The sequence below is a fragment of the Saccopteryx bilineata genome, chromosome 5, assembly GCF_036850765.1.
Source record: "Saccopteryx bilineata isolate mSacBil1 chromosome 5, mSacBil1_pri_phased_curated, whole genome shotgun sequence".
Taxonomy (NCBI): Eukaryota; Metazoa; Chordata; class Mammalia; order Chiroptera; family Emballonuridae; genus Saccopteryx; species Saccopteryx bilineata.
In genome coordinates, this window is record NC_089494.1 from 8,417,873 (window position 1) to 8,443,597 (window position 25,725).

Genomic DNA, 25,725 nt, shown 5'->3' on the forward strand with positions numbered 1-25,725 from the left:
TTCCCTTTTGGAACACACTATCCTTGTGTGTTTTTTTCAGGCTGTGGTTTCTGCCTTTCAGGAATATTATGTTATTTGGCTGTAAAAAGAAGAAAATATAATACATGCTATAACATGCATGAAACTTAAAAACATCAAACTGAGGGAAATCACAAGTCACAAGAAAGGTACATGTTATATGAGTCATTGATATAAAATGCCTAAAATAGGCCAGTTTATAGATCAGAAAATAGGTTCGCGGTTGCTCAGGGCTGGGCAGTGGGGTGAGGTGAGAATTGGTATTGGCTACTGGGGTTTCTTTCAGTGGGGGGCAAAAACATTCCAAAACTAGATTGTGATGATGGTTGCATAATCTTATGAATGTACAAAAGAAACAAACAAAAACTCAACAGTGACTTCTACACTTTACACAGAAAGTTGTGTATGTGAGTTGTATATCAGTAAAGCTGTTTAAAAAATAGTTATCATGCAAACATTTATAATAATTGGTGTTCACATAGCCATATTAAGAGAAATCTCATACTGAGTTCATTATAACAGACAATTATTGCAACATGTTATAACTTAAAAATCACAAAATATTTTATATTCATTGTGTAAATGAACTCTTAACATCATACCATGAGGCAGGTTTTTAACATTAATCCAATTTTTGGATGAGAAATTTCAGGCCTAAGAAACTCCCATTCTTTACTAGGTCACTCTCAGCAGGGCTGAGGCTGGGACTCAGATTTTCTGATTCTAAATTCTGTGATCTCACTAAAACACCCTGTCCTGGTGATGATGATCCAGAAAGCATATAAGATGTAAAGGTGGATGCTGAGGGCCTCTTCCTGTTATATCTGATTCAAAATGAAATATACAATATGATCCATCATCAATTGACATTCCTGCACTTCTCTTTGGCATCCTTATGAAGACTTCCATGTGGAAGTGAGCGCTTAATATGCACCATTTCTTAAAGTATGAAAACATCATCTTAACAGTCCCTACCTACACTCAAGCCTCTGTAGGGCCTCAATTCCTTGAACAATGGGTAATCCATGTGGGTAATTCCATTACTTCTTGTGAGTTCTTCATTTACGAATTATAAATTAAAGTAGACCATAAAACCCACCTTGTTCCAACTTGTTCTTATATAACCAGCCTTTCAAGTCCCCACAGGAAACATAAAGAATTTCAGAGAAATAATCCACACTTTCTGTTTCTTGATTTGTTGACTCTGAAAGAGAAGATTCTTTGTTCTATTCCATTTTACAGTTGCACGTGTACAACTTCTTCCTATGTTGAGGTCATTTCTATAAAGACATAAGGTTGGCCCTGGCCAGGTAGCCCCGTAGATTAGAGCATCATCCTGAAACAGCAAGGTTGAGAGTTTGATCCATGGTCAGGACACACAAGGAAGCAGCCAATGAATGCACGACTGAGTGGAGCAACAAATAAATGCTTCCTTTTCCCTTTTCCTCTCTCTCTCTTTCTCTCTCTGTCTCTCTGAAAATATAAAAGAAATTAAGCCCTGGCCAGATAGCTCGGTTGGTTGAAGCATTCTCCCAGAGACAGAGGTTGCCGGTTGGATTCTTTAGTCAGGGCACGCACAGGAGCAGCTCCATGTTCTTTTTTTTTTTTTTTTTTTTTTGTCTTTTGATTGGACAGTTTAATCCATTTACATTTAAAGAAACTATTGATCTAGAATAACTTACTATTACAAGATATTATTCATTATAGAGAGGGGAAAGAGAGAGAGAGAGAGAGAGAGAGAGAGAGAGAGAGAGAAGGGGGAGAAGCTGGAAGCATCAACTCCCATATGTGCCTTGACCAGGCAAGCCCAGGGTTTTGAACCGGCAACCTCAGCATTTCCAGGTTGATGCTTTATCCACTGCACTGCCACAGGTCAGTCCATGTTCTTGTTTCTCTCTCTCTCTCCTTGTCTCTCTCAAAAAGAGAAATGGGGGAGGGAGAGAGAGAGAGAGAGAGTATTGTGAGAAGTCAAATCCCAACAAATAGTTTAAACATATATTATTCTAAAGGAATAAAAAGCATTTACTAATATTAATTACATAATAGGTTCCAAGGGACTTTCAATAAGTTTTAAAGAATTAATGAAGTCAATTCTTCATATCATGTTCTAGATAATCCATTTCCCATTTTTAATTTACTAACAGAACATCTGCATTCTGGGAGATGTCATGGTCCAGACAAAATACCACAGTTCATAACTCCCCTCATAGCAGCAGGACCTTAAGATTCGATGAGTAAGAGGAGAGCAGAGCACTGTGGGAGGGGGGAGCCGTTAGAAAAGCTTCACACAGAAAGGAGAGACCTCTGAGGGAAGACACATTTTGCTTCTCACCATTTCTCTTCGGATGGTCCCTGGTCGGCAAACTGTGGTTCGTGAGCCACATTGGGCTCCTTAGCCCCTTGAGTGTGGCTCTTCCACAAAATGCCATGTGCAGGCACTACCTCGATAAGGAATGTACCTACATAGTTTAAGTTTAAAAAATTTGGCTCTCAAAAGAAATTTCTATCATTGTACTGTTGATATTTGGCTCTGTTGACTAATGAGTTTGCCAACCACTGGCTAGCACATGGACATATGGCCGGAGCTCAGCAGGCACCTTAGACAGACACATGATCTTAAAAAATAGCGCAACTGTAAAAGAGAAGAAGCTTCAAAATGCACAAATCCTAACATACCCAAAACCATTTTGGAAAGGAAAAAAAAACAAACTTACAGGTTTTACTACCTGATTTCAGGACTTATTATAAAGCTGTAGTAACTAAGAAGGTATAATATTGATCTAAAGATAGACATACAGATAAATAGAACAGAAAAAGAATTTCAGAAATACATTTGAAGTCATATGCTCAGCTGACTTTCAAAAGGATGTCAAAGCAATTGATTTAATGTAAAAGGATAATCATCAATAAATGGCACTGGGCTAATTGGATATCCATAGGAAAAAAAATCCTTACCTAATGTCATACACAAAAATGAACTCAAACTAGATCACGAATCTAAATATAAGAGCCAAACTGTAAAACTTGATGAAGACCCTGACCAAGCGGTGGCACAGTGGACAGAGCATCGGACTGGGATGCGGAAGGACCCAGGTTCGAGACCCCGAGGTCTCCAGCGTGAGTGCGGGCTCATCTGGTTTGAGCAAAGCTCACCAGCTTGGACCCAAGGTATATTAGTGAGAAAGCAATCAATGAACAACTAAGGTGTTGCAACGAAAAACTGATGATTGATGCTTCTCATCTTTCTTCATTCCTGTCTGTCTGTCCCTGTCTATCCCTCTCTCTGACTCTCTCTCTGTCTCTGTAAAAAACAAAACAAAACAAAAAACAAAACCTTGATGAAGAAAACACAGAATATTGAGGCAAAGAATTATTAAATAGATACCAAAAATTACAGATGATAAAAGAAAAAAACTGTTAAACTTCATCAAAATTTTAAATTTTGTTTTTCAACAGGGAATGCCAAAAAATTGAGCATGTAAACACACCAATTGGAAGACACAACCAACAAAGGTTGTGTCTTCCAAGGCAAATGATTTGATTGCACTTCAAATCTATGGACGGCAAGGAAGCACATGAAAAGAGGCTCAGCATCATAAGTCATAAGGGAAATGCAAATTAAAACTATAAGAAAAAATATTACACACCCACTGAGAATGGCAAAATTAAAAACAAAAAACCCTAACCAAGTACTGGTGAGTAAGCAGAGCCATCGGAACTTTCATATATTTCTAGTGCAAATGGAAAAGATACCACCATTCTGAAAAATACTTTGACAGACCGGAAGATTGCTGATCATGCACTGTGTTCATATGACCCGGTAGTACTTCATCTAGGTGTTTATCCAAGACAAATGAAAACATATGTCTATCCAAATATTTATATGAACATGTTCCTAGTAGTTTTTTTTCTTTCTTCTTTTTTTTTTTTTAATAATAGCTTCAAACTAGAAATAGCTCAATGCTTATGATCATTCCTCCACAGTCACTTCCTCTCTCCACAGTCAAGAAAGGTTCCCTGCTCTTTAAGGACTATGGGAATATACTGGGTCACCCAGGTAATCCAGGATAATCTCCATCTCAAGGTCCCTAGTTTAATTATTGATATATCTACAAAGTCCACTTGCCATATAAAATAACAGATTCCAGGTTCCAGGGAGTAGGAACTTTGAGGAGCATTCATTCTACCTATCACAATATTTTAAGTAATAATAGCAACAATGGAACACTGGCATTATAAAACTCATTTCTATTAGCTTTAAATTGGTTCCTTTAAGTCAAGCTCCTTTAAAACTCAAATTCCCCTCTCCCAACTTCTCATCTGGGCTCAAAACAGAATATTCTCACCCTCCACTGTGAGGCTGTAGTTAATTTGCTTACTATTCTCTTTCCTAATGGCTTCGTGGCCTTCACTTTGAAATGTAGCAAAAAGTTTACCTTCACAGGAAAGGCTGGGAAAGCTTGCATTGGAGAGGGACCTGACCATTAAGGGAGTTTAAATCACAATAGTTGTTTGTGGAAGCCTACCCACAGGCCCAGAGGCATCAAGTCCCGATTTCTGACCTCTTGACTATTTTCAAAATTTACCAAGGACACCAGAAAGAAAAAGACTTTGTGTTTCTGCAGCAGAATTCCCCTCCTCCTGCTCATCTTCAAGTCAGTGACCAAGGCCATAAACCTAGATACGCTCATCTGAGCATGTCCAGGCTCAGGCAACCTCACGCCAGCAAGTGCCTGCTGTAACCTTTGTATCTAATGCTCCAGCCCGCGGTCAGGGCTGACCCCCTTTGCTGGTCTCAGTCTGCTTGCACCCAGGTGCTTCTAAAATAAATTTTCCTTTTGGAACACACTAGCCTCTGTTTTCCGTTCCTCCCGCAGTTTCTGCCTTTCACTTTCTGATATTAAAAGTAAGTAAATAATTAACTCTTACTCCTTTTCTTCTTGGCTTTTTCTAAAGTAGAGTTGTTTCCAGGATTCACAGTACCTAGAAAATAACAGGTGGTGGTGAGAAGACAGAAATTAGTAAATAAAAGTGGCAAACCTTAGGGTGACTTATATTGCAGAAAACTTAAGTTTATAAGGAAGTTTGAATTCCTGTTTCTCTCTTCCTTCGAAAGCAATTAAAAACCTACTGAATTGAGAGGTTGGAGTCCAGGATGGGCCCTGGGCCTTCCTTTATTTCCCAATTCCACTTTGAAAAACTCCTTGAATACCTTTGTACTTCAGTTGGTGCAGGGATAAGAAGAGGTAACCTATCCTGTCCTGTCCTGTCCGGGTCTTAAGATTTTTGTGAGATGTCAGAGTCTCCTTAACTGAGTTCTCAAAGAACAGTGGAACTACTTTATCTTTTTATTTGCATAAAATATACACTAGCATTGCTCTTGTGCCATTGACCTTTATACCAATTAGCCCAGCCCACCAAATGTACCATGTTAAATGTGTATCATCTAAAATCATCTTAAAGAAAACTCAAAAATAGTTGAATGAAGCTTTTACAACCAAGAAAGCTATTTGTTTCATTTGCTTTTAGGTCTTTTATGATTGCCTGGCCCCTAAACAGATTTGTTTTCAATGTCCCCAAGATTTGGAAGTAAAGGAAAACACAGCCAGCATTCAGAATTAAACGAGTTATAAATCTTGTAACTCCTCACCCTGTAGAAGAATGTGGAACATAAAGACATAATGATGATCATTTCTGTCTCTTCCCATCTAAAGGAAAGAGATCACTAACAAATAGAGAAAAATGCACAATCCTTTAGCCCAAGTGCAAAATCAAAGACAATTTGAAAACCAGCATTTTTTCACAGGTATGCAGCTAACTAATTTCACAGTGAATCTGGACTTAACTGTCAGGGGCCCCTGTAAAACTTATTACACTTGGTTGGCTTTCCACAACTAGCAGAAGCATTAGTATATTTGCAAATGGGATTCTTCCCCAGAAACTGTTGGGACCTTTCATAACATATCAGACATAAACCACAATGTCTTTCTAAAACAATAACATACTGATATTTTACTTGTGGCATCAGAGGTTTTGCATACAGGATTATGGGTGTTTGCTGGGAGTCCAGGCTGTTAGCTCTGCCTCTTCTGCTAACTTCCCATGTGATGTGCAAAGATCCTTCAAACCTCAGACACAGAGGCCAAGCTGATGCACCCCAACTGTGGAATGGGGCTCTGGCCTAACTTTTAGGTTGTTGTAAACATAAACAGATGTCTTTTTTTTGCAAAGACATATTCAAATGTCACTATATATAAACCAAGATCACATTGGGGGTCATCTGTCAAAAGTTATAAATGGAATTTGATTACAATAAACAGAAGCTTTCCTTGCTGTCCATAATTAGAGGGTATGGCCAGAGGCTATAGAGGTTTGAACAAGTTTGTGACGAAATTGACACCAGCTGACTGTCCCCCTTCCCCTGCTCTCTATAAAACAGGTGGGAAGGTGGACATCACTGGGTCATCTACATCTGGGGGAGGATCTGTCAGCGACCATGGAGGAAGACACACTCCATCAAACTGGAGCCATCTTGTTAACCCTGAAATGATAGTGATTTCTTCCTTTGCAGTTTTGTTTATTTTTATTTATTTTATTTTTTAATATTTATTGAATTTATTGGGGTGACATTGGTTAACAACATTGTATAGCTTTCAGGGGTTCAACCTCATCAGTATATTGTATTATGTTCACCACCCCAAGTCAAGTCTTCTTCCGTCACCATTTATCCCCTTTCACCCTCTTCTGCACCCCCTTCTCTGGTAATCACCTGTAGGAATATGCTGTGAAGACATGCAGAGTTAGGGAAACAGAGACAGCAAGGCACCCTAGTACAAAGGCCCTGAGCGGACAGGAGTCCAGTGGCCTCTCTGACCCGTACTGGAAGCAGCAAAACAGCAGGAAAGGATTCAGTAACAGAAATGTTTAGGCTCTCAGAATAGAGACTGAAAGTGGCATGTTCCTTGTCCTTTACTTCACCCCCTGAAAACCTCTCCTGTCTGCATCCCTGAGTTAGTTGTACCTGCTAATGAATATCTGAGTAAGGTTGGGGCGGGGTTTTGGTCCTTCCTTCTGGGGACAGAGGCAGCTGCCTCCCCTTAGCCCCTCGGAGCATGTCATCTGGTCTCCCAGTAGTTGGTTGTCAACACGACAATCACCAAACCGAGGCTTATTGGTTTTGGGGTTATTAAATCTCTTCACTTTTTCACCCACACCCCAACCTCCCGTCCCCTCTGACAGCTGTCAGTCTGTTCCCTGTATCTATGGATCTATTTGAATTTTGTCTGTTAGTTCATTTTGTTCATTGCAGGTGTCAAAGTGGTCACCTGAGATCGAGGCAGGGATGGTCGCCCGGGCCGTGTGTGTGCTCAGAGAAACAGGCGCCCTGAACTCGGACTCCCGGTGTCCTGGCACCCGGGGACCGCAGTCCTTACCCTCCCCAGCAGGGCCAGTCCTCACTGCAGAGCTGCAGGCTCCCGGGGGCGCCTGGTTTGCACTGGGCTTAGGAGACTCTTCCTGACTTCTCTCTGCAGAAGGAGCAAATGTCCCTTGAAGGTCTCAGTGGATGACAGACAACCCAGAGGGGAAACCCTGGAAGCTCTGAAAACCCAGGGCTAGAATGTTCCTCCCCCAGGCCTCCATGATGTGCCTTCTGCATGCAGGTGACCTGTGGGTCAGTATTTTATCCCTCCTGTCCCTGGGCCTGGGCTAAGACACTGCACTCCGTGGGCTCCCCTGCTCTCCTGGCCCCCGCAGTCTGCACTGCATTCTCTTTCTTCTCTGACATGTAGCTCTGCGGGTTTGAGTTTGTGTCTGAGGCTGTATTAGTAGTAGCTCTGCTTCCTCCCAAGGCGGCCTTAGCAGTCTGGTCCTGAAGAAGGCAGACCTCCCACCTGGCTGCTCCTTCCCTCCCCTCCACAAGCCCTAGGAATGGTTACTTGACAAAACATTTAAATTCTGTTGTGTTTCAGTGACTGACCTCTTTGGGTTTATTTATCACAGCCACTAGCCTAATACAAAAGTTAAAATATGAACTACCTTCAATTAAAGCAAACTTGTACTTTACTAGAAAGGACATAAAGAATTAGAATGAATCTTTGCTACAGAACATTGTTCATTTGTAACCATGAAATATTCTTCTTCGCTCTTACTTCTTTTGCAAAGTTTTTTTCCAGACGTAGGTGGTGTTCTTGAATCCGTGGACTCTGTAAAGTAAAAGGAAGCAAGCAGTTATGTGTCCGCAGTGGTCTTCCAGATTTTGTGACAGCTCATGCAGCAGATAGGGTTTGCGGTAAATCGATGTTGGATGACCATTTCCTTCTTTCTTTCAATTGAACCCAGTTCTGGTGCCCGGGTCATAGTGCAGGGCTCCCTGCCCGGCTCTTCCTTATACTCTGCATGTGAATCTGTGAATGACCCTGAACATCACTCTCTCCCATTTCCCCATCTATAATGCTGGGATAACCTAATTACCCTGTCTCCTTGGTTAAGGTTTCTATAAAAACAAAATGAAGCTTTATTCACAAAAACCCTGGGAAAAATTACCATAAGCCAATGAGTTAACTCTCATTTGAGTTTGAGAGTAATTGGTCTAAGCCATATTTTCCATTAATAATTAAATAGCAGTGCAAATTATTCTTTGAAGATGTTCTAACTTTGGTAGTAATGGCAATATTGTCAACAAATAGTGAAATACTGTGCTTATTACTCTCTATAGAATATGAAGCACATTGGTAGAGACTAAGTATATTATTTCAACTTTTTACATTAATAGATGTGACTGTGCAGTAAAAAAGACTGTCATTTTAGTAATGTACTATTGCTACACTTTCAATATATTCAATTGATTGGGCTTATCTAGCTAAACAAGAGTTTATAATGCTTTTTTGTATTGTAGAAACCTAGATCATTTTATTTAAAAATGTCACCGCAATAATTTCTATAAAAAATAAAATAAAACAAAATAAAATATTGATCTTTTGCAACATCAAGACCAAGTCACATTTTTATTTGGTCTTAAATCATTTCCCAAAAAAGCATGTCTCCCGTTTGCTCTGAGCAAGCAGGACGGGAGGACCCATTAGCAGTCGGTGCACTGAGGAGCTGCCCACCGATGACCACCCGAGCTGCACGCAGGATGGAGGAAACGTTTTGATACCCATTTCAAGCTCCAGTTTACAGAGGAAATGACTCAGAATCCTGGACAGTAGTGTTGTCTTTCCCCTTATCTCCTTGAGACTTTGTGGAAGACCTTGGAGTATTGATGTGATTGTGTTTTCTCATCTAGATGCAAAGGTAACAAGGTCGTTCCTGTTTACCCACCATGGTTTTTGTAGAGGAAAAGTACCATATTTCCCCAGGTATAAGACGCTCCCATGTATAAGACGCACCCATTTGGGATTTGAAATTTGAAAAAAAAAAAAGTATGACATAAAATTATTGAACTCAGGTTTTATCCATCATAAAATTCATACAACTCCTCATCACTGTCAAAACTCCCATCCATTAGCTTGTCCTCATCTGTGTCTGATGATGAATCATTATCTTCAACAATGAGCGCAAAAACGAGTGTGAAAAAGTGGGAAATACAGGTGAAAAAGCCTACAACCACCGTATAGATCACAAATTTTTTGAAAAAGGATTTGTCTTATACATAGGAAATACGGTAAAATACTATTTGCAAAGGCCTTTGAAAAGTAACTATATATACTTGGCTTGCTTAAGTATTCTTTTTTTTAAATTTTTATTTATTTTAATGCGGTAACATTGATAAATCAGGGTACATATGTTCAGAGAAAACATCTTCAGGTTATTTTGACATTTGATTATGTTGCATACCCATTACCCAAAGTCAAATTGTCTTCCCTCACCTTCTAGCCAGTTTTCTTTGTGCTCCTCCCCTTAAAAAACAATCCTTTGGGTTTCAAAATACCTCATTCACTTCTGCTAACACTAGACAGCTGGAGGAATTGACCCGTGACACTATTTAAAGTTTGTGATCACATGACAATATGACCTTCCAATAAAAAGAAAAATATTTAGCTTCCTTTCTCTGTACAAATTGTATTCATTGTATAAATCCAACACTTTTTAGTCATAGAATTTATTATTTTGTTAGCTTATTTTTATTATATAATCAACTGATGGAAACACAGGTTGATTAATAGGACCTATGAATTAATAGGCCACATCTTCAAAAAATCCAACTATAATGATTTCTTATTACCTTGCACATCCCCAAAAGTCAAGTAAAACAAATGCAGAGAGGGGGTTCCAGGACAAATGGGGTCCAGGGCACAGAATGACCTCAGGAGAGACGTCTCAGGACACAGTGGCTCTGAATTCGTGTCCCCGCAGCCCTAGCCCCACCCTCCTTACCGGGCTGCCTTTTCACTGCTGAGGTGGAAGCTTCGGGGGTCTCCTCTCCATCACCGGATTCTGCGGAGTCCTCACTCGGGATCACTGTGCAGAGAAGAAACCCCTTAGTGTTTCAGACACTTCAGGAGAGCGCTAGGAAGAGCTGGAGCTACGTTAGCTCAGGCGACCCCGGCCTGTGCCCGATGGTGTGACCTGCAGCGAGCCCCAGGTCCCACACAGAAGGTGGTGGAACCCGTGCCCAGAAAGCAGCCCTGCCCGTGCTCGCCTCCCCACCATCCCCGCGCGCCCCGCTCGCCTCCCCGCCGCCCGCACCTCCCCGCCTCTTCCCCGTGCTCGCCTCCCCGCCGCCCCCACCTCCCCGCCATCCCCGCGCGCCCCGCTCGCCTCCCCGCTGCCTCCTCCCCCCTGCTCGCCTAGCCTCAGCTCCCTGCGGTCTCGAGACCCTCTTCCCGCCGCCCTCTTTCTGTCTAGGACCTCCACTCTCATTCCACCTCTCTGCTTTCATTCTAATCTTCCTTGTCGGCGTTCCTCTGGGTCCAGCCCATTGCCCCTGAGTACGCCGGTGTCTGGAGAAGGTGTCTTTCTGTGGTTATTCTTTAATCTCCTTTTATGACTATCGTGGCTCTCTGTATTTTTTCATTTTCCTCCAACCGGTACCCTCATACCTTCTCAACTTTGAATATAGAAATAGTCTCTCTGACATCATTACTTAAATTCACCATTTCTGTTTTTGACATTTTTCCAATTACTGAGGACCTTTTTCTGCTGAACTCGCTGCATGAGGCGCTGGTCCCCTCCCCTTCCGACCTCTAACCAAGGCCACCTGGACTACCTCCATGGCCCTGGTGACAGGACCCGTGCCCCCTAAGGAAATTCACATCACACATTCTTCCCCTCAGCCTTGCCTATTGTGTCAGACGCGGGGTTACAGTTGGTCCTGGCTCCCGCTTCCACTTTAATTCCTGATTGAACAAATGGCTTTTCCGTTTTTATATGCATAAGCTCTGCAGAGCAGGAATTCCCTGGGATTCCGTGGTCGGGTGGTTCCACTATAGGACAAAATTGTAATAAAGGAAGAATTTCGTTTGTCTCCCCAGAGGGAGTGCGCACCCTCCCTGCCCTCAGCAAGCCCCCACCCCCTGGGGGCCCCTGCAGGGAGAGCTCCCCCCTCTCCTGCTGCTCAGCTCCCGCCTTCCTCTGCACCTCTCCTGACTCTGGGGTCTTGTTTCTATTTCTGGTTTCACTCTCAGAGGAGAGACCTGTTTCATCTGAGAGGGTCCCAGGGCCATGGTGCTCACTGGGGACATTTCACCTTCTCAGTGGTGTTAGGAGCCAGCTGCCCTTTGTGCCTTCTTTGTGGTGACCGTCTGCTCTGATCAGACGGTCCTCTCTCTCCACCTGGACCACTCTGGCCAGTCCTTCACTCATTGTCCTTTACGCTCTCACTGTGTCTCCCCCATTTTCTCTATTTATTGGCATTCATTCCTCTCTGTACCTTCCTCTATTCATACCGTTTCTCTACATTTTCTATCGGTGCCCCCCAGGGCCCAGCAGGGTCAGGGGAAGCAAAGTGGGTGCCCAGGACCCACGAGGTGCTGAGAGTGAGCTCCTCCTCCCAGATGTCCTGGGTCTCCCTGCCTGGCGGAGACCCGGCCCTGCTCCCCGGCCTGATTTTCCAGTGTATCCACGTTCTGTTACGTTTCCTACTTTTTTTAATCCTGTTTCTGTGTCTTAATTATTTTTGTGATCGTAGATATCTCTTCTATATCAGCTTTTTTTGGTATCTCTGTATTTTAAGCATTCCCATCATTACCAAAGTTCGACTCCTATGACATCATCCACCACACCAGCCCCTCCCCCTGCCAGTGCCCCTCCACGCTCACCGCGCCCAGGCACTGCTCTTACCTGCTGGCTCAGGCGCCTGGGCACGTTGTTCACTTGCTTGTTGGCTTTCTGGTGCATCAGTGTCACTGGTTGTACCTGTTTCCACCGCATCTATCTGCTCCACTTCACAGAGCTGCTCTGGGAGTTCATTTTCAGGTAGGGCTACACGTCAGTCACATTTTGAAATATAAATGTTTTATTTGCACCCTTCGTCAACTAAATTCCAACCAGAAAATACAAAGCTCTCTAAGCTTTTGGAGCAGAGGGAAATTTAATCCAGGTGATTAGTTATATAGCCAATGGAAGAATTGAGACTTCCAAATGGCAGAATACAGACACCTTGAAGAATGGTCAAAGGCAGCTATGCAAGGAGCCAAGGGTCAGCCCAGAGGCCAGGGTAACCAGGTGAGAATAACTGGATCATGGCTGGCCTGCTTGGCGGCAGGTTAAGTCATAGGAGATGCAGCTACGGTCAGAACTGCTGCAGACGGCGATGGGGAAACACCGTTCTCCCTTGCTCCCACTCTCCATCCCTCGCCAGTGTCTCCTGGTTAGGGACCCAGCAGGAAGCCAGCAACCAAGGGAGCAGGCAAGCAGGTCTGCAGGGTCTGTGGCCAGAGACAGAGGGCGGAGTGAAACAGTAACCCATAACCCATGAGGAATGACTCCCTGGTTAAACCATCCAGGACCAATGCACTTCTCTGCCCCCTAACAAACCTTCTGCTCAAAATCCATTCCAACTACTCACCCTCTTCTTTTCCCTCAAACCTCAACAACAAGATGAATGGATGCATGTATTTGCAGTGCCCTTTAGATTTTTTCATTTAGTGCTATTTTTCTAAGTAAAAAATTTATGTAAAGATGATTTTCAATTAATCCCCACCATTTAACACAGAACCTGGGCCCTGGTGCCACATCCCCAGTACCTGAGAGCCTCTTCTCTGGGGCTGGGAGGGGTGAGACACAGCCGTTCCCTCTGGGTCAGAGACCTGGACACATTTGTTGGTAGTTTTCTGTGCATCCTTTGGGTTATAATGTCACTGCTTACTCCTCCCACATCCTACACACACACTCCTTTCATTGCCCCTTACTTATCACAATTCCTTCCCGTCACCCCTTCCTGTTCCCAGCAGCTGCACTGGTAGAGGAACAGCAAAAAAAAGTAGATTGATGCATGTGGTATTCTTTATATTCTTAACTGTTAAACCTTCCGATTACATGTGATTTGCTAAAAGTATAATGGTGCTTTCAGAAATGATTTTGAAAGTTTTTCTTTTTAATAAAAATATATTACTAATTTAGAACGTTTTTTTCTTAATTAACCCATCTCACTGAAGGCTACACTACAACGCCTTCCGGGGTTCAGGGGGTCCCCTGCGTCTCTTCCCGGTCGCTCACTTCCCGAGGACAGTCATGGACTAAAGACGGGAAGCTTCTCACAGACTGGTCTGCTCTTGGGTGGGCAACGTATGTCTCTCAGTGTGTTTTCCCCGCCCGAGACTGGGGCTGCTTTTATCACTGCTCCACGGCCTGGGGGATACCTCCGTCCACCGTGGACATATGTGGGAGCAGAAATCCCACAGTTCACTGTAGTGGGTAAAAGCATACACTCAGGCCCAGATGTAAATAATGCTAAAAATGGAACCTAATGATAATAACAAATGCACAAACACTGGTGAAGTAGCAGGCGTGACTGAGAACGCTTTACACGGCGTAGCTGCTGAAAATCCATCACCCTGTGAAGTAGGTCCCATTATCACATCCACAGCCTAATTCAAGACAGATGCAGAAAGACATGACCAGGCACAGTGTATGGAGGCCGCTGTCTGCATCCATGCGGAAACTGCAGGTGCCGAGACAGACAGCTCTGGGCCATCGGCACTAAAAAGCCGCGGCCCCCCCCCAGCACAGCACACGCCAGGACGGGACAAGGACAGCAGAGGATCAGGGAACAGTCAACAGCAACAGACCTCTGAGGTTCAAGGGTTCCGGGAACAACCAGGTCAGGTTTTGATTCCAGTTTTCACCAGTTTCTGGGGGAAGAAATTAGAAGTTTATTTCAGCAACTGAGGTATGAGCTGCACCATTCTCCCCTCCTCCCCTTTTAATTTTTATAACGTGGGACTTGAAGACCCTTCCCCCAGGTATCAGTACAGAGCGGCACCCCTGGCCTCCACTGTGTCATCCACGAAACACTCGGTAACTGGAGATGGTTTTTCTTGTCACCCACGGCCATTGGGCACGTGTTTGTGTTCAGGGCTAGCTCTGATGGGCGACCTTCCCTGACTTCCCATTCCCTTCACACCACACCCCCCTCTGCATGCCACTTTACTGTCTTGTTGGCCTTTCCATGAGGATTGAGTGTGCAGGGTTAACATCACAGTGCCTGGTTCATCCTGCTCATTGGACCACAGGCCAAACACACTCATGGTCTCTCTAGAGTTCAGTCTCCTTTTCTACGAATGGGCGGAGAGTGATACTGCCCCCGAAGGTAGCGGTGAGCACTAAGCCCACCTCTGCCAGAGCAAATGCTCAATAGGTGAGCTCTTAGTGATGTGGTTGTTTCACTGTGTCCTTCACCCCTTTCCCCGGCTTTCATTGCCCCCCTTCTTCCTCTCTCTCAAGGTGCCCACATCCCCTCCTCCACATCTGACCACTTCCTCTCCTCTCCCTGTGTGACTGCCGATCTCCTTGAATATTCCTGCTCCTGAGCCACATCCCCCAGGTTTAAATCAGTCTCTTCATCTGTCATCATCGAGAGTCTCCTCTGTGATGATGACTTTGGGCCCATAGTTCCCAGCCCTTCACAGCATCACACATCTCCTACAGGGGTCCTTCTAAATCACAATTAGTTCCGGGTCAGCATTCTCTTTAAATCCGGTTTCCTGACACACTGGGTTCCTGCTCCTCGGCCTTGGTTATTGGGCCAATGGTCTCTTTTCATAGCTGTCCCTCCAGGATCAGGCTCTGGTCAGATGTTCATACAAACACCCTCCCTGCCTTCTCCATGGTCCTGAACGGTTCCTGCCTGATCCCCAGGCCCACTCAGGACTCAGGGCCCACCTCCCTTTCTCCCTTTCCCTTAGCAGATGAGAGTTGGGTTTTGTCTGCTTGCAATCACCCTGTTCAAGGCTTAGTTGGATGTTAGGGTTCTCTGCTCTCTCTTTTCCATTACCTTCTGGGAAATAAATTTTTTCTTGAACCGCTGAGGAGAGGTAGAAAAAAACACAATTAGAGATCTTCATCACAACCTAAGAACATAAATGTATATGTTTAGTTGTTTCCAGCCCTTGCGTCTCTCATGACAAAGTTGATGGCAATTCTCATGGTAAAGTTTCCCATCATCCCTGGGACAGAAAAGAGAACCCCCAACAAGGAGCCCGTATGTTTCCTATACAGACGGCAGCCACTCAAATCTCAGGGCAGAGGAGTCACAGAGACATTGTGAGCCTGTTCCTCGTGTAAACAAATTTCTGATGGCTGGAAAAGCATCAAACAAATAACGAAAGTTAAAGGTGTATTTTGACCTGTTCAAAGTGTAAGAAAAAACAGAAATTTCTTTGAAAAAGAACTAATATCCTGTAGATGTCTATGTGTATAAAAGAAAAGCACAAGAAAGTTAAGTAAATCATTGGTCAAAAGGAAGGAATAAATTAAGTCAGGGATGATGAGCACTTCCCAAAGAGACAGCAGAGGGCACAGGAAGAACTAGAAAGACTTCCAGGGGGACCAGTTCCCAGAAACAAAGGAGGGACAATCTCTGAAGTCACAAGCAGGGAGTGAATATTGTGGCCCAGGGGGAAATCCCAAAAGGCCTGGACCAGGGACCTGGGAGGCTGCCAAAGAGGGGAGGCCGGTCAGTGCCCCAGGGCCCTGCATGTAGGTGACCCAGAAAAGTAAGAGGAAGGAAATAAACCAAGAAGCCAGGTGGGCATCTGGGAGGAGTCCAGGCAGGAGGAGACGTGGAAGGCGCGGGGTCCACTCACCCCAGGGCTGATGGCAGGTGCACCTCTGGAGCAATAAACCTGTACTTACAAACCTACAAGCCTGTAGGATCTCTTTTATGTCCAACAAATAAACTTAGAATTCTTTAGCTTCAGATATCCAACCTTTCAAATTCTTTTCAAATTTATTCTTTTGAATTGACTCCCATCATCTTCTTCTCTCTCTCTGACTGAGAAAAATCCAAGGTGTCCTTGTTTTGCAGATACATGGGGCCCTTTCACATGCTATACCTTTTCCCATAGCATCTGCACCCCTTAATTCATATAACTATTTCCCATTGTTATTTGGACATTTTGTGTTGATACCATCTTGTGTTGATATTTGATGGTTGATGATTCCAACCATCTTGTGTTGGAATAAAAAAATTTTCAGGCAAGTCAGATGAAAAATTTTTAGAGAGAGAATTCCAATCACAAATTCCTACTACAATTAAAAATATAAATTGTAAGTCTCAAAAAAAGTGGCGGATCAATCTTATAGTGTTGTATAGTATCAAAAAAAAAAAAACTATGGAAGAGCAATTGGTTTTGAAATTATTTGATTAATGTTTACTTCACTCCTTGTGGAGAAAGAGCTAACACAACCATTATCCTTCTTTAAGGGTAAATTTGACCTGGGTTAACTTTCATGCTCATTACTTTAAACACATGAAAAGGTGATCTCTCTCCTGTGTGACTAAGGCAACACTGGATTTAGAGTGAAAGATGACCCATGACCCGTAAACTGTATGCGGACTCAGAGGGACTACATGTAAACTATCAACCATAATGGGTCTTCCCTCAGTGAAGTAACTCTTGCAACTCAGCTGTCCCTTGTAGGGCCCCTGTAAGTTATGACTACAGAGTTGCTACATGAGACATTAACTTTTCTAGGCAGGGTGCTGCTAAGCCAGGTGGATCCTGAACTCACAGCTAAGCTGTCACTCAAGGCAGATAGTAGTCAACTTGGTGGACAGCTGTGTGGACCACAGCTGGGGGTCCCTCGGAAGAGAAGTAAGTGATGCTGCCATGGTGGGATTCGTCCTTCTAAGTAAATCTGATGTCACGGTGGCTCTGGTTGTCCCGTGAGTCTAGATGTAGAGCTAAGCAGACCTCCAGGTGGGTGTTGCGCTGTAGTCATCATACCAAAGCTTCAAGAAGGCTCATGATAGATCTGCTTTCTTGAATACAATATCCCCATTTCCTAATACTGTATGTGACACATGTAGATGCTCAATAGGTATTCATAAAAAAAATTTGCTGTGAACATTGAAAGATAGGTAATAAACCTAATTACCGTTTCTGAAGTCTTCACGAACTTCATTCAAATCAGGGTAGTTCTTCATGATGACCTTGCTGAACAAAATTTTCATAAATGACATGTCAAAGTTCTTCTCCAGTTCACTGAGAACATCATATACTACTTTTGGAACAGGTGACAGGTTTTTCCAAGCTTTTTCAGACTCCTTAAAAAATAATGAATAGAGAAATATAAATATGGACTTCTAAGTTCCAGAAGAGCCCCAGAGAGTGATTTCATTGTTAATGTGTTACAATTTCCCTACATAGGTATTTTCTCATGGAACGTTTTAGGATATCTCTGTAGTTATATGGCTACTAAGTGGAATAAGTGGATCTTTCCTGCTTCAAAACACCCACTGGTGAATCGAAACTCCTCGCCCTCTTTTACATTAGATAGAAGAAAAAGCAATTTTTTTAAAGAACAAAAATGGGTTCAAAGTTAAATAATGTGTAGCCCTTTCCGAGCCTGGCCCAGTGATTTAGGAATAGACTTAGCAGGTCACGAGCTGCCGTTCTGTTGACAGGAAAACCCTTGTCTCTTCCCCTGGGCTTACTGGCCCTGCATGAGCTCAAGGAAACCAAGTGGTGATATTCCCCACCCTGTGAACTTGGTCATAGAGAAAAAAAGGAAAAGACTTGTGTCTCTGATCTCCACCTATGTCTCTTGCTAAAAATAACCTAAATTCCAAGACTCCTAAATACCAAAAGTAAAAAACAAATAAACACACAAAAAAACTAAAAATGGTTGGAGACTAGCAAACATCTACGTCTAAGTTTGTCCTAACAAGACATTAATTCTGTTTTTTAATGCTCTTAGATCTAAGTACTCAAATAGATGTTTATTGAAATAAAATGTTTTATAAATTATTTTATTAAATCAATTCATTAAATTTATTTTCCATTCATTAAAATTACTTTTCCGTCCTAGAATATGCTATATTGTACATGCAACTTCTATAAGGCATTCCACAGCCTAGAGCCCACCAGCTTCAGATACTTTATCTCCAGTGCTATTCACCCCGACTTCTGGGGGGCATTGTGGGGTCCTGGTCCTTCAGTTAGAAGCAAAACCTTTTCCAATGATGCCTGCTACTCTTCTCCTTTTGACCTTATAGAAACATTTATAGCAGTACTTGAGAAGGACTCCACTTGTAGACTCCTCAGTTACTTAGCTGTGTTCTGACATTTGACTCCAAACTATCAATAAAACATAATGAATTTGGGTTGGTTTACCAGATTGTGACATAATAAACCTCACTTACGTTAAACTGTTCTTTGGTGATGAAACCACGGTCTCGAAGTATCTCAAGGAAAGGAAATGCTGTTTTTATTGCATCTGAAATCTCGACCTTATGGCTTTTGAAATGAGTGAGTGTAGTCTCATAGATAAGCCTCTCGATTATGGTCTGGTCTACTGCAGCCATCCTAGGGAGAAAGGACACCATGACAAAATGGCCAAGACTTTGAGATGCTTGTAAAGGCTGTAACATTTTACATATGAAGGACAAAATGAGAAGAATGAACATGTATAAAGTAAGTGGTCCTGAGTAGAGAACAGAATAAATAAAATTGATGCAATAAAGATATAATGAAAACAGGAAGGATCAGAAAGGCATACATATTGTTACAAAAGTACAGACTGTCCCAGTTAAAGCCATTGTATTCTTCTAAACATATCTAGAATATTTTAAATTAAAAATTTATAATAAAAGAGAGAAAACTTCTTTCTATTCAACAGTGTTAGAAGTTCTAGTGACAACAATCAGATAAAACAAAAAAAATAAAGGGCATATAAATTGGAAAAAAAGAAGTAAAACTCTCATTATTGACAGATGGCATAATATTATATTTGAAAACTCCACTAAAAAGCTATTAGAGCTAATAAATGACATCAGTAAAGTTGCAGGATAAAGATTAATATACAGAAATCTGTTGTGTTTCTAAGCACCCATGAAGCACAAAGGATCATAAGAAGAAATTAAGAAAACAATCTCATTTACAGCTGCATCAAAAAGTATAAAATACTTAAGAATAAATGTGAAATACCTTTACTCTGAAAACTGTAAGACATTAATAAAAGAAATTGAAGATAAGAATAAATAAATAAAATATATATATACCATGCTCATGAATTAGAAAAATTAATATCATTAAAATATCCTTACTACCTAAAATAATATACAAATTTAAAGTAATACATTGTAAAATACATTTTTCTCAGTATTAGAATTAATCCTAAGTGTATATGGAATCACAAAGGACCCCACATAGCCAAAGAAATCTTGAGAAGAAACAAAGTGGAAAATATCATGCTCTCTAATATCAAAATATACTATAAAGTTATAATAATTAACTGGCAAAAACCAGATATGTAGATCAATGGAATAGAATGAAGAGTCCAGAAATAGATCCTTGCTTACATGGCCAATTAATTTAAGACAAAGGAGGCAAAGACAATGAAATAAAGACAGTCTCTTCAATAAGTGGTGTTAGTAAAACTGGACAGATACATGTATAAAAAATTAAAATTTCACCACTTTCTTGCACCATATACAAAAATAAACTCAAAATGGATTAAAGACTTAGCTTTAGACATGAAACTATTAAACTCCTGGAAGAAAATATAGGCAGACAACTTTTTGACATTGTTAGCAATATCTTTTTGGGTATCTCTTTGAGTAACAGGAAGAAAAGATAAATAAATAACTAATTAAATGGGACAACATCCAACTAAAAAGATTTTGCACAGTGAAGGAAACGATTAACAAAACAAAAAATAAAACAATCTACTGAATGAAAGAAGTTATTTGTAAATGATACATCTGATAAATATATAAAAATCTCACAGAAGTTAACACCGAAAACAAAAACAAAACAATCCAATTAAAAAATAGGCAGAGAACCTATTGGGAGAATAGACTTTTCTCCCAAGAGGACATACACATGGCCACAGACATATGAAAATATGCTCATCATCACTAATCATCAGGGAAATGTAAATTTAAACCTCAATGAGATATCTCCTCACACCTGTCAAAATGACTATCATTAATAAATCAACAAATAACAAGTAATGGCCAAGATGCAGAGAAAAAGGAACTCTTGTACTCTGTTAGTGGAACTGTAAATTAGTGCAACAACTATAAAAAGGAGTATGGAGAGTCCTCAAAACTTAACAATAGAGCTTCCATATGACCCAGCAATTCTACTTCTGGGCAATTATCTGAAGAAAACAGCACTAATTTGAAAAGATATATATACCCCTATATTCACTGCAACATTACTAGTTAGTTATAGCTAAGATATGGATACAACCTAGATGCCCATTGATAGGTTTGCTGGGAATTGATATCTTGACAACATTGAGTTCCAATTTTTGTTAACATCGTATCACTCTCCATTCAGGAAGTTTTTTCTAATTTTAGTTGAAAATGTTTATAGTTTTCAGTATAGATGTCATGCATGTCTTCCTTTAAACTTTTTCTTTATGATGTTACTTTAAATAAAATTGATTTTAACAGCTTGTTATTATTTTATAGAAATAGTATTAGTTTTATAAAATATTAACCATGTATTTGCAACCTTTCTAATTCATAGTGAATCTTCATAAAATATTACAGATTTCCTTTAAATTTTATAAAAAATATTATTACTAGCAAAAAAATCTCCCTAAAAACAAATAAAAAACAACTGCTTGACTTTTTGCTTTTCAAAAATTATTTCTTTTTCTTGTCTTATTACAGTGCTTAGCAGTTTAACTTCAATGTTGAAAAGAAGTGGTGAGAGTTGACCTACTTGCCTTGTTTTCAGACTAAAATAAAAAACATTCATATTCACCATTAAGTATAAGGTTTGCTGTATATTTTTGTAAATATATGTTTTTAATAATAATGCAGAAGTTTCTGGCAATTGTGAATTTGTATCAAGTTTTATCACAGGTGGATGTTGAATTGTATCAAATGTATCCTACAAATGAGATATTTGTGGGATTTTGTTTCTTTATTCTTTAATAGTGAATCTCAATGATTGACTTTTCAGCCTCTTCTTAAGCAGAAACATATAATGTCCATAGATATTTGAGGAAATTTTCAAATATCAGAATAAAAATAATTTTTTTAAAAAAGTTAATCTATGAGAAACAAATAATGTAGGAAAAATGAGAAGAGTTCCCCTAAAGTAATGTTTTAGAGAGATCTGAGAATCCATACTGCGCCCCATGATGCTAAGAAAACAGAACCACAATTGAAAGACATAGTGGTCTAGTCTCTGGCCAGGTGGCTCAGTAGATTGAGCATCATCCCAGCACACGGAGGTCACAGGTTTGATCCCCACTCAGGGCACATATGGGAAGCAACTAATGGGTGAAAAACACTAAGGGACAACTAAGTGAAACAATGAGTGGATGTCTGTCTCTCTCTCTCTCTCTCTCTCTCCTTTCTGCTTTCTCCCTTCTTCTCTCTCTCTCAAACCAATGGGGAAAGTATTTAAAAGGTCTTAGCTATTTTTTAAATGATTTCAGAATTAAAAAATTATTTATATAATAGTAAAATAAAACTGAGAAACTTTAACACAAAAATAGGTAAGGAGATTAAAATGAAAAAGAAAAAGTAATCTTGAGAGAAAATATAAGATTCTAAGGCTTAATATAGACAATCTACTAGACATATAATTTGAGTCGAGACAGCTGGGCAGAGAAAACAGAGAAGGGGGACACATCAAGGGAATCATTTAAGGAGACCACAGAGTAGAGGACATGAATGTTTTTAAAACGGAACAATCGGGTATTTTACACAAATGAATTTCAAAAGAACTATATGATTCCATACATAGGTGGGACATAAAAATGAGACTCAGAGACATGGACAAGAGTGTGGGGGTTACCGGGGGGTGGGGAGGGGAGGGGAGGAGGTGGGAGGAGAGGAGGGGCAGAAAGAAAACCAGATAGAAGGTGATGGAAGACTATATGACTTTGGGTGATGGGTATGCAACATAATCAAATGTCAAAATAACCTGGAGATGTTTTCTCTGAACCTCTATACCCTAATTGATTAATGCCACCCCATTAAAATTAATAAAAAACAAAAACAAAAAAAAACCCGGCACAGGCCCTGGCCGGTTGGCTCAGCGGTAGAGCGTCGGCCTGGCATGGGGGGGACCTGGGTTCAATTCCCGGCCAGGGCACATAGGAGAAGCGCCCATTTGCTTCTCCACTCCCCCCCCCCTCCTTCCTCTCTGTCTCTCTCTTCCCCTCCCGCAGCCAAGGCTCCATTGGAGCAAAGATGGCCTGGGCGCTGGGGATGGCTCCTTGGCCTCTGCCCCAAGCGCTAGAGTGGCTCTGGTCGTGGCAGAGCGACACCTGGGAGGGGCAGAGCATCGCCCCCTGGTGGGCAGAGCGTCGCCCCTGGTGGGCGTGCCGGGTGGATCCCGGTCGGGCTCATGCGGAAGTCTGTCTGACTGTCTCTCCCCATTTCCAGCTTCAGAAAAAAAAAAAAAAAAAACCCGGCACAATCGGGTATTTTACACAAATGAATTTCAAAAGAACTGCCAAGGCGCACAACATTATGAAATAAGAATGCCTGAAAAAGAAAAAGAAAAACTTAAAGCTTCCAGAAAGAATTAAGAAACATTCCACCGATGGAGGCATGATGGTGAACAGCTTGAAACATCTCTTCTCTAACACAGTTTGTAGAGGCAGGTTTTCAAACTCAGAAAGAACCAGGTCAATGTCACACATGTAGGGCTGGGGAATTCTACTTTATGGAAAACCAGTTTTGATGTTTTCCTTAAATTTTCATTATTGCTTTTATATACAGGTACACAAATACATATTTTAAAATGAAAGTTTGAAATGGTCTTAAATGTTTATGCAATCACTAATTTATTTATTTGGCTTGTTTCCTGCCCAGCACATTTCTCATCCCTTTCCACCCACAACACTGTTTCCACCTCTGCCACATAATCATTTTAATTACTTTGCATGGATTCTTCCTTAAATGCTCCATAAGCATGGAATTTCATCTACCTATGTTCACACCCTACCCATACATTCCAGCATGTTTTGTCATCATATTATATTATATTACATAATTTTCTTTTTTTGCATCATATATTTTTTTCCCTGCACTATACAACCTTTTCTGCATCATGGTTGTTTTATACATGAATACCTTGCAAAAATTTTCTAAATCATGTAGTATGGTTTTAGAGGGTTTCGTTTGTTTAATGAATGTATAATACTAGTACAGCAGTATCTTTATAATCTTCTGAAAATACATTAGAATGACTTTCAGAAAAACAGAAAAGTAAGCCAGTAGTGAGGAAGATATAAAAATAAAAACCCAGTGTATCTAAACTAGGAGACAGTAAAAGAGCCCACGATGGAGCTAGCATTGGACCAAACAGCACAGAGTGGAACAAGTGATGATTACAGCGTATAATCAGTGCAATGAATGGCAGCAATGCCATAAGGGATGGGAGGGAGGTATTGGGAATACTCTGTTATCCGGTACATGTGCTACAGGGGAAGTGGTATAAAATGTATATTCCAATATCTAGGCAGACACTAAAAACATTTAAAGAGAAGTAAAATTTATATGTTAATAGAAGAGATAAGATGAAATCATGTAATGTGCTAAATTAAAACCAAAGGAGGCAGAAAAAAAGGAGTGGGGATGAAACCAAGAACAAAGGCAGTAAATAGGAACAGTTACAAACATGATAATTATTCATTCGACATATTAATCATCGCTGGCAATGGGAATGGTCTTACCGCTACAAACTATTAATAAAATCGGAGATTATCAACATGACTGAGAAAAATTTTAAAACTGTATCCTGCCAACAAAATAAAACTCTAAATATAAAGACTCATGTAAAGAATGGAGAAAATATATCACGCTGACACTAATCAAGAGAAAGATAGAGTAACTATATTATTTCCAGACAAAGAAGATTCAGAACAAGAAAAATTAGGAAGGAGAAGGAGGGCATTACATATGAAAGAGGGATCTGTTTTCCAAAAAGATTTAACAATCCTTTAACCTGCTTTTACTTAAACACAGAAAACCAAGTTATATAGTATAAAAATTGAAAATAACTACAAGAAGAAATAAACAAGTCTACTATTAAAGTTTGATGTGTCCAACACCCTGTTTTAGTAATTTATACATCTAGCAGGCAGAGACTCAATAAAAATGCATTTATGTGAATATCACTGTCAATAAAATTGATCTATTTGGCATCTATAGAATACTACATTTCACAACACTGAATACACATATTCCTTGTTATCACAGGAAAAACTCATCTTCTCCAAGATAGATCTCATTTTGGGTCAAAAAACATACGTTAAATTTAAAAGAATAGAAATCAGACAACATAGAAGTTAAACTAGAAATTAATAACAGTCATAAATGGAAACTTCAGATATTGGGAAATTGAAAATTATACTTCTAAATAACAAATGGGTCAAAAAAGAAGTCTCAAGAGAAATTTTAAAATTGTTTGAACTAAATGCAAATGAAAAACTCACAAAACCCAAAGCTGGTTCTTGGAAAATATTAATAAAATCATAAACTTTCCCACAGGCTAATTAAAACAAAATTAGAAAAGACACAAAATATCAACGTTAGAAGTTTAATTTGGAACATCACAACTAACCTCATGAATGTCAAAAGCATTTGAAAGAATATTGTAAAAAAATCTATGTGTACAATTTTTGGTAATTTTAATAAAATGGGCCAAATCCTTGAAAGATACAAACTACCAAAACTCATTCAAGGAGAAATAGATCCTGTGAATAAGCTTATATCCATTTTTTAAAAACTGAATGAATAATTAACATATTTGAAAAAATTGTCAGGCTTAAATAGTTTCCATGGTGAGTTCTACTAAACATTGAACTAAGAAATGATACCAGTTCTCCAAAACCTTGAACAGAAAACAGAACCAGAGGGAACACTTCTTAACTCATTCCATGAGTTCAACAATTTGATATCACTAAAAGCACATGATAACAAACTATAGACCAATAGCTCTCATGAATATTGATGCAAAATCTTCACCAAAACATTGGCAAATTGCATACAACAAATGTATAAAAAAATTATACTCATGACCAAGTGTAATTTATCTCAGATGTGTAAGGCTGGTTCACATTCCA

General features: G+C 40.5%; 1 protein-coding gene across 1 annotated transcript in view; it reads right to left on the reverse strand.

The window, feature by feature from the left end:
• LOC136306421 (uncharacterized) overlaps positions 1–25,725 on the reverse strand; it is an 87,584-nt gene that overhangs the window by 55,683 nt on the left and 6,176 nt on the right. The window contains exons 2-12 of the mRNA XM_066233013.1: positions 18,827–18,989; positions 17,560–17,728; positions 15,401–15,484; positions 14,250–14,312; positions 12,301–12,441; positions 11,301–11,444; positions 10,396–10,479; positions 8,169–8,222; positions 7,344–7,544; positions 4,948–5,001; positions 1,118–1,222 (exon numbers count right to left, since the gene is read on the reverse strand). Of these exons, the coding sequence (XP_066089110.1) occupies positions 1,118–1,222; positions 4,948–5,001; positions 7,344–7,544; positions 8,169–8,222; positions 10,396–10,479; positions 11,301–11,444; positions 12,301–12,441; positions 14,250–14,312; positions 15,401–15,484; positions 17,560–17,728; positions 18,827–18,989 (1,262 nt within the window). The remainder of the gene's footprint in view (positions 1–1,117; positions 1,223–4,947; positions 5,002–7,343; positions 7,545–8,168; positions 8,223–10,395; positions 10,480–11,300; positions 11,445–12,300; positions 12,442–14,249; positions 14,313–15,400; positions 15,485–17,559; positions 17,729–18,826; positions 18,990–25,725) is intronic.